General features: G+C 44.4%; 1 protein-coding gene across 4 annotated transcripts in view; it reads left to right on the top strand.

The window, feature by feature from the left end:
* Nucleotides 1-9,654, top strand: part of taf2 (TAF2 RNA polymerase II, TATA box binding protein (TBP)-associated factor) — a 69,822-nt gene that overhangs the window by 38,646 nt on the left and 21,522 nt on the right. For all 4 annotated transcript variants that reach the window (XM_037973798.1, XM_017434392.3, XM_017434391.3 and 1 more), the window contains one exon: nt 5,421-5,561. In XM_037973798.1, the coding sequence (XP_037829726.1) occupies nt 5,421-5,561 (141 nt within the window). The remainder of the gene's footprint in view (nt 1-5,420; nt 5,562-9,654) is intronic.

Below are 9,654 nucleotides of genomic sequence, written 5' to 3'. Positions count from 1 at the left end.
CCTAAGAGAAACCTTTCTTATTTACATATTATGGACCATAAACCAAATGCACATCTTAATTAACAGTATCTGAGTGGGTAAACCTCAATTTCCTGAAGGCGTAGGCGATGTCCTCCTAAAGGCTCTGAGTTTATCTCTGTAACTGGCTGTGGGGTCCTGCCTCTTGTCCGCTGCACCTCTCCTCGGTCCTCTCCCCACCCTGCTCCAGGACAGCTGCTTCAGTTGTTCCAGGACCGTTTCTGGTGCTTTAACGACCTTCACAGCATACCCTCTACTGGACATGTCCTCGGTAGCTTCCCTCACTGTGCTGTAGATCTTCGTTTCATCCGCATACTTCACCCTCAGCCGGGCTGGAAAGAGGGTCTGGAAAGGGATCTGTTCCTCCTTCAGGATCTTGCGCACCTCTGCATACTCTTTTCGTTTTTTTAAAATCAGAGGGGGGTAGTCATGGTCCAAATTCACTTGTTTGCTCTTCCAGGTGAATCCTCTTTTCTGCCATGCCTTGCGAAGCAGGGATTCTTTTGTTTTAAAACTGAGGAATTTCACCACAATAGATCGCGGTGGAGCATCACATGGGGGTGGCGGGCCCAGAGAGCGATGTGCACGTTCAATACTCATGTCGAGCTCGTCTTGCAGCTCCAAGTCCTCACGGAGCAATTTCTCAACAAAATCACTCATTGATGGTGAGTCTCGTTCTGCTGTCTCAGGTACGCCATAAATGCATATGTTCTCTCTTCTTGTGCGGCTCTCTAAGTCCATCAACTTATCCTCCCACTTTATCTGTAGCTTTATTATTTCAGTCACGGCATCCTCTGTGTTCTGAATCCTCTCCTCCGCTTTCTCAATCCGCCCCTCAGCCTCGTCCAGTCTGGCGTTCACCTTTAGGATTTCTTCTTTAATTTCCCCCAATTGCGTATTATTTTCCAGGCGAAAGCTTCTTATTTCCTGTAGTACCGTTTCCAGTTCAGCCATAGCTCCACAACTGGTTGTTTAACTTAAGCCTCAGATTGCAATATCAGTTCTTTACTGCTTAGCTTCGTCTGAGCTGCGATTAGCATTAGCCGCGATGCTAGCGATATTTTCCCAACTTTAAGCTTCTACTTTTTTAACTATTCAAAGCATCGGTTTTGGTGTACTTCACTCACCCCCTTCCTTATTCACCACTTGAAACAAGTTTGCATCGTGTTTAATGGGGTTAGGTATTCTATTTCTTGGGTTTCCTCAGGAGCTTGTTCACAGCGCGGCCATCGTGCTGGTGATCAAACCGGAAGTCAAGATTTATCCCATTTCATCCCCGAGTCCAGGAACCGCATCTAGCCTGCAATCCTGTGAAAGGATCGCATCCAGTCTGCGATTCAGCTCACGTAGCATCACAGTCTGAGTGTTGATCGCTCCAAAGATCCCATCACACATGCCTGGCAGCCTCACAGTGGCAAGAACAGCTGCCGAGGTTTTCTGAAGTTCTCGATATGCCAGGTAACCGCCAACTCCAAAAAGCAGAAAGCCTGTTATCAAAAATCCACTTGTGTACACATCTTTGACATCCTCGACTGACAGTATCGACAGACACACAATCCTCCACTACTGCCAGGAGTCCATTGTGTAACCGGAGAAAAATGTCCCGTCTGGACAAGAGGGTTCCCTCAAACTCTGTCTTCTCGTTGAGAAAATTTGATCAATGGCGTTGAGAGACCAGCTGACCAAATCCATAATTCACAAATTTTGGAAGATATGCAAAGAGAGGCTCCAAAGGAAAAGACAGACACAGAACTGAAGCAGGGCAGAGAGGGGAGAGGGTACGGGAGACAGAGAAAAGCTTCCTCCTCCACCAAGAGCAGAAACATTCAGCAGAGTAGATGTGTGGTGCATTTTGTCCCAATAGAGTTACCAGAGATTCTTCTAGTGAAACCACGTGTTTTCACATTTTTTCATCATTTCTTCACTGAATTCTGAAGTTATCATAGCATGACTATTTTTAACATTAAGTGATATACATGATGCTAATCGCATTAGCATTTCTATGGTGTTTTCAATGTTAAGTTAGCATCTGTGTTAACTGTTGGTGAGCAGCCTGTGATGAATAGGGTTCTTTGATTTTGGTTATTAAATTAAATCAGTATTTATTCAAATAAAATAAGCCACAGCCGTTTAAGTTTGAAGATAATCGATAATCGTTTTAGAACCACCTTGTAGCCCACTACATTGTAGATGAATTGTGAACCATGACAAACTCAGCTTTTGAAATTCGTGCAAAACTAAGACTGCAACTGCCAAACATGAATGTAAATGTTTAGATATTCCAATGTAATTTTATCATTTAAATATTTTTTCATCTGGATTTTTTTAAAATTATTTTATAAATTGGAGAACAAAATTATATTGTACTACAAATTAATTAGGTATTACCTGTTGGAGACAAAAACTGAAGAATCTTTTTAACTTAAAGGAATTCTTAAATTGCCTATGGCCACAACTTATTGTCAGTGTTATAGAATCTGTAAAAGTTTGTATGAATCAGGAGTGCTAGCTTCATTTTTGGAGGCATTTATCCTTAAGAAGGTTAGGTTAGGTAAACTCATCTTTAGTGCAATGATATTTGACACAAGGATTTTAGATGATGAAGACCGTTTCTTTTTATTAATCTTTAGAATTATTAGTTTTGTTGAGCATTTGACAGTCATTAGATTATGAAAACTTGTTTAGCTGAAGTTATAACGGGAATAAAGAAAGTTGTCGATGTGTAGGAGGCAGTTTTTCTAATTGTCAGTGTTTTCCTGGTACATAAAGTTGGGATTTCAGAGGAGATTGTCTCCAAACAGCAGGTGCGGAATGTAAACTGTCAGCCATGTTGGCAAGACAAAAAAAATGCCCTACACTTCCAGTCATTGTCTCATTGTAAAGAAACAGAAGAGAGGAAAAGGTTTTCAGCATTAGTTACAATTGTTGGTACAATCAGTTCTGTCCTGTACTTTTTGGTGGGGATGTTGTAGGTGTTTCTTTATGTGAACTCACAGGACCTGACTCTGTTTTTAGTGCTACTTCAGAGGCAGATTCAAATCCTTCCGTACTAAGAATTTCCCCATCAAGATTTTTTGTTCCCCATATTGATCTGAGTCATTTAGGTTGAGTATCAGCCCATACAGTGTCTCAGTTTGATACCTGAAATATTTAGCTTTTTTTTTTCAGCACAGACTTGCAGAGTACCCACAATTAGTAAATCAACGTTATTAAAATCAATGTCATCATGTGCTTCAGAGGTCAGTAGTAAAGAAAATCTGTGTTCATGTTGTCAGGGTTTTTTTATCCACAAGGTGATGTCAGGTGATGAACGTTTTTATACAGCTCTGGTAGCTCTGTTATGTCAGTTATGTAGTCTGAGGAGGATAGGACATCCAACAACTTCAAAAGGCTATTGCTACCACCACAAGAAATACCTAAATTACAAATGTTGCAAGTAACTACTGAACTGCTTTCATTTTTATTTTTAAATGCTTTAATACTGCTGGCACGTTGGTGTATTATTACACACTGGTTAACAGCGATTTTAGTATTGTGTGATAGGTCAGAAGTTGTTGTGGGCGTGTTTATACAGAAAAGCCGGTTGACTTTAATGAAGCTTCTACTGCTCCACTGAGAAGCAGCTGGCCGAGGCTGTTAGGAAAAAACAGCTGTTCCAGCAAAACAAGGACAGGAGAGTTGAGAAGCAGGTGAGAAGAAACCTGTTTTAACGCTGTAGGAGGAGGGAGGAGCTTCCCGGGAGTTCTGATCCAAGTGTCTTGTGGTCTATGAAGAGTGTGTCTCACAACCACAACAGCAAACAGACTTCTTGACTTCTTATGGAGTATGGCGAAGCCTTTAGAGATAGGGTGAGAAGTTATGTTATCCTCCACATTGAGAAGGTTGGTCTGGGAATGCCTTGGAATCCTCCTGGTAGAGCTGGAAGAGGTGGCTGGGTTTCCCTGCTCAAGCTGCTGCTCCTGCAACCCGACTACGGAGCAAGCGATAGACAATAGATGGATGGATATTTATTTTAAGTGGCAAAAATCAAGCGATTAACCAACTTTTCTCTGAATTTAACCAGTGAAATTAGATGTGTTGGAGCAGGGAAACAACTAAAACATGCAGGATTGCACACCTCTGCCATAGACACTAGGTCGACAGAGATAACCAGAAGAAGTTTCTTAGCTTGGGTCAAAATATTTGCTAAATTATTGCAATAAGTCCCAATTAACATTTGTGTTCAGGAAAATATTAAATGTAAAGAAACAAATGAAAAACAAATCACGTGGGTTATTTCTATTAGTGAAGACTGAAAGAGGGGAATGAGTAGTGAGGGATGAAAAATGGGAACAAAGAGGTTCACTTTATGGCCTCTGAAATAATTTCTGACACATATTGTCTCCTCCTTTCCTTTCAGTTAACTCTAGTAAAGATGTCATTTTTACTCAATGTTTAGTTCAGATAATAATGTGAAAAAGTAGAAGAAAAACAAGAAGCCACAATCAGTTTAACTCTTACTTCACTGATGTGCATTTGACTGAATAATCCCATTCTATGATGGCAGGAAATGTTTTATTCTTTGGATTTGGTGTACTCCAACTTTCTCCTCTCTTGGATTTCAGGCCTTTAGGTTCCACCTGAACCAATATTTTCATAAAGTAATAATCCAAGTGGGGGTTGAAATGGCCAAGCTGCACGTCTTGCAGCAACAGACCCCGACAGACTCTGTGGCACACACAGATTTGACATACAAGCTCAAACACACTCTGACATGCACATAAACACACACTCTACTGACCAACCCACCACAAAGTGAAGTATGGCACACTTGAATCCTCTGCTGGTTGGACTAGGATTGTCTGAGATGGCTTAGCTGACTAATTTGGTGTAAAATGTGGGAAGGTGTAAAGGAAAAGATAAGGACAGTGATAAAAACTGATATGCATTAAAAACCGTACAAATTCAGATGTGTGATCCACAGTGATGCACAGCTTTTTCTGTGTATTTGGACCACTTATAAACACATCTGAATTTTACAAGTGTCCTTGTCCTTTTTTATTTATACAAATACACCATCCTGTGTCAGTGACCCTTAACATAAATTCCGCAATATCCTGTAAGCTCAAAGTCTTCTGAGGCCTTTATGTCTGAGGAAACATGTCCTGCTCATGTATACATTTACTGTTTACCTTGCAAACCTAAAAAAGGACATTGTTACACAAGTTTCAACATTGTCATTTTTATCCTTTGTTGTTTGCAGGAATTTAGAACCTTGTTTTACTGTTTTATTCACTCGTTGGTTTTTCTGTGGTGACTACTGACAGTCCTCCAGTCCAACAAAACATGAACTGAACCCAAAGTAATCTGTGGTCTGAATTGGCTGGAAAATCTGTTCAGCTTTTCTTGTCTTAAATTTACAGATAGCCAATGCCATGGTGAGCACATGGCAGGGTCCACCAGCCATGAAGTCTCTGTTCACCAGAATGTTTTGCTGTAAGAGCTGCCCCAACATTGTCAAGACCAACAACTTCATCAACTTTCAGAGCTACTTCTTGCAGAAGGTACAAACACAACAAAATTCTTGAATTCTTGATGAGGTAATTTTTCTAAAAGTTGAGCATGCTTTCTATTGTTTTCATTTTTTTATTTGTTGTTGTATTTATTGGAGTTCAGAGTGCATTTAGTGTCTACATTAGTCCTTTTCTGTTGAACCAGTGTTGCCAACTTTGCAACTTTGTTGCAATATTTAGCAAGTATTCAGACCCCTCCAGCAACTCTTTTTTTAAAAAAAAGCGATTTTTCCTGGTACCATTGGAGACTTTTGGAGGCTTTGATGTGAAAGTGCATACCCTTTTGGCTCTTCTCAAAAAGCAGCAGGTGTTGCTGTGGGCCCATCCCAAAGTATTTTGCAGGCATCCTAGTCCTTGTGCAGCGTCTGTTCTCAACCAATCAGCTGGGCAGAACTTTGACGCTTTTACAATGTGTAGTTTTGAGGAGCAGCTGGCCAAGGCAGTGAGGAAGTATGAAATTCTGTATAAGCCATCTTTAAAGACAAATAAAGACATGAAAATGGTGAAAAATTTGTGGAAAGACGTAGCCAAAACATTGTGCACATAGGAAAAAAAATATGTTTCCTTCATGACAAATTCACAAAGGCCAAACTATGTGTTCAGATAAGGGTTACTTTCCTTCAGGGAACAGTAGTTATATGCATAACATTATGTTCCCTTTCAGCCGATTCACTCAATACAACACATGTAGTATGGGACATATATAAACGCCCCGCAGAGCCTTAGACCCAGCAGAAAGAACGGAGTGAGCCACAGAAGGGGCTGTCACATCCAAACGATAAAACCAAACAAATGTGTGTGGTGAGGACCAGCGGTCAACGTAAATGTGCAGTGCACGTAAAGGACACAAGGAATGCAACCTCCTCTGCTCCTCAGATGCAAAAGGAGGTGGGCAAAAGCTTGAGAGCTCAATAGTCATGGAGCTGTAGTCTGAAGGTATAACCTTAGGGAGATACGCTGCGTTTGGTCACAGAATGACCTTGGAGCCATCAGGTGAAAACTGAATGCAGGAGGGATTCACTGACAAAGCATGGAGGTCTCCAACCTGCTTCGCAGTTGTCAGAGCAAGAAGCAGAGCAACCTTTATATGAAAGAAACTTCATATCCACTGACTCCAAAGGTTCAAATGGAGGATCACAGAGAACCACAGTAAGGTCCCAGGGAGGGACACTGGGTTTAATCACGGGTCTCAGTCTACGGACCCCTTTTTAAAAACACATATCCAGGGGATGAGCACCTGGCATGACCCCATTAAAACCAACATGGCAGGCAGAAATAGCTGCCAGGTAAACTTGTATTGTAGAAAAGGAGAGCCCTTTATCCAACAACTCATGCAGAAATGTTAAAACATCCACCATTGAGCACTGAAATGGGACAATGTGCTTGACTTCACACCACTGCTCAAATTCTTGCTACTTGTAGGCAAATAAGCCTCTAGTGGAGGATGCCTTCACACTCTGGATTGTCGCCACCACAGCGAGGGGAAGGCCTTTAGCTAACAAGCTGGACCTCTCAGCAGGTAGGCATGCAGGTTCCACAGCTCTGGGTGTGGATGAAGAACCTCCCCTCCTGCCTGAGTGAGGAGATCCTGACGGACAGGGAGTTGCCAGGGCTCTGCTGCCAGCAGGCTGATTATCTCGGCATACCATGACTTTGCTGGCTGTCAGGGTGCTACTAAAATCAGAGACAAACCCTGTCTGCGCACCCTTCTCTAGTACAGGTAGTATCATTTCCACTGGGGGAAATACATACAGAAGTACATTGGGCCATGGTTGGGCTAGTACATCCAACCCCAGCGGTGCGTTCTGATCCGTTATGGAAAAGAACAGAGGGCAGTGGGTGTTGGCTCTGCTGGCAAAGACATCCACCATCGCTTCGCCAAACAGACACCATATCACCACTGATGGGTGAAGCCTCCATTCTCTCACCAGAGGTTCACCTCTGGAGAGCAAATCTGCACCCAAGTTCAGCCGTCCAGGAACGTGAGTGGCCCTGATGGACAGAAAATGTATGCTGCACCACTGTCTTAACAGGGGAAGTGAACGTGTCCCTCCCTGTCTGTTGATGGGTTGGGGTTAGGGTTAGGTCGTGTCACAGTCGTGTTGTCTGTTCTGATCAGAACATGATGGTCCGTCAGAACTTGACAAAAGCGTCTCAGAGCCAGCAACACTGCTAATAGCTCTAGGTGGTTTATGTGGAGCTTGGATTGTGCCGTTGTCCAAACCCCCCTCACTGCCACACCATTGCACAGAGCCCCCCACCCATCTGTGGACACCACCTTGCAAAAGGACACTCTACCTATCGGTGAGCCTTTGCACCAGAGGACAGGCTCTCTCCAAGGTCTGAGAGCCAACATACAAGAGGTGGTTATTGTTAGCTTCCTGTGTAGGTGACGTGATGCACACTTCCCGTGGGAACAAGTCCAAAAAGCTGAAAAGAATCCAGCACATTTTCAGCAGTTCAAGTGGCACTACTGCGGTCATGGATGCCATCATGCCCATCAGCCTCTAAGATCGTCTGGAAATGCAGTTTGCATCCCAACTGAAACTGAGCAAGGCAGCGGTGAAACGCGGCGCCTCTGTGTTCTGAGAGACGAGCTCTGCTCGACAGGAAGCATATTTCCAACCCCAGAAATGAAAACTGCTGACTCTGAGGCAGCAAGCTTTTCTGAAAATTTATCGAAAAGCCTAGAGCTTGAATATGTGACAGGACCTGAGACAACCGCTTTGTCGCCTGCTCTCTGCAGCTGGCTATCAGAGCCCAGTCGTCCAGATAAGCTAAAATACAGACTCCTGTTTCTCCAAGGGGAGTTAACGCTGCCTCCACACATTTTGTGAAGGTGCGGGGCACGAGAGACAGTCCGAAGGGCAGTTCTTTGTCCCTCGAAAGTGAACCTCAGAAACTGTCTGTGGTCCGGGTGTATCCCTACATGAAAGTAAGTGTCAGTGAGATCGATTGTTACAAACCAATCGCCCGGCCCGACAGCATTTAGAAGATGTTTGAGTGTTAGCATTTTTAATTTGTACGTTTGTAGGTACTTGTTTAACATAAACGTTATGAACAGAATCGGTGACAAAGGGCAACCTTGGCAGAGTCCAACTCTCACCGGTAACGAGTCCGACTTCCTGCCGGCAATGCGGACCAAGCTCTGACACAGGTCATATAGGGACCTTATAACCCGTATCAAAGGGCCTGGTACCCCATCCTCCCAGAGTAGCCCCCACAGGATTCCCCGAGGGACATGGTCCAACGCCTTCTCCAAGTCCACAAAACACATGTAGACTGGTTGGGCGAATTCCCATGCACCTTCAAGGACCCTGCTGGGAGTATAGAGCTGGTCCATTGTTCCACGACCAGGACGAAAACCACACTGCTCTTCCTGAATCCGAGGTTCGACTATCCGACGGACCCTCCTCTCCAGAACTCCCGAATAGACCTTACCAGGGAGGCTTAAGAGTGGGATCCCTCTGTAATTGGAACACACCCTCCGGCCCCCCTTTTTGAATAAGGGGACCACCATCCTGGTCTGCCAATCCAGGGGAACCGCCCCCGATGTCCACGCAATATTGCAGAGTTGTCTTAACCAACACAACCCTACAACATCCAGAGCCTTAAGGAACTCCGGACGAATCTCATCCACTCCCGGAGCCTTGCCACCGAGGAGCTTTTTAACCACCCCAGAGGTTGGAGAGCCCGACCCAAAGCTCCCAGGCTCTGCCTCCTGAATGGAAGACGTGCTGGTGAGATTGAGGAGGTCTTCGAAGTATTCGGCCCACCGACCCACAACGTCCCGAGTCGAGGTCAGAAGCACACCACCCTCACTATAAACAGTGTTGGTACTGCACTGCTTTTCCCTCGTGAGACGCCGTATGGTGGACCAGAATCGCCTCGAAGCCATACGGAAGTCTTTCTCCATGGCCTCTCTGAACTCCTCTTATGCCTGAGTTTTTGCCTCAGCGACTATCCAAGCCGTATGCCGCTTGGACCGCCGGTGTCCACCAGCGGGTTCGAGGGTTGCCGCCACGACAGGCACCAACCACCTTGCGGCCACAGCTCCGATAAGCCGCCTCAACAATGGAGGCAC

This window comes from Kryptolebias marmoratus, linkage group LG23, assembly GCF_001649575.2.
Source record: "Kryptolebias marmoratus isolate JLee-2015 linkage group LG23, ASM164957v2, whole genome shotgun sequence".
In the NCBI taxonomy this organism is placed as follows: domain Eukaryota; kingdom Metazoa; phylum Chordata; class Actinopteri; order Cyprinodontiformes; family Rivulidae; genus Kryptolebias; species Kryptolebias marmoratus.
The sequence above is the reverse complement of the archived record's forward strand: the minus strand, read 5'-3'. Positions and strand labels throughout refer to the sequence as shown.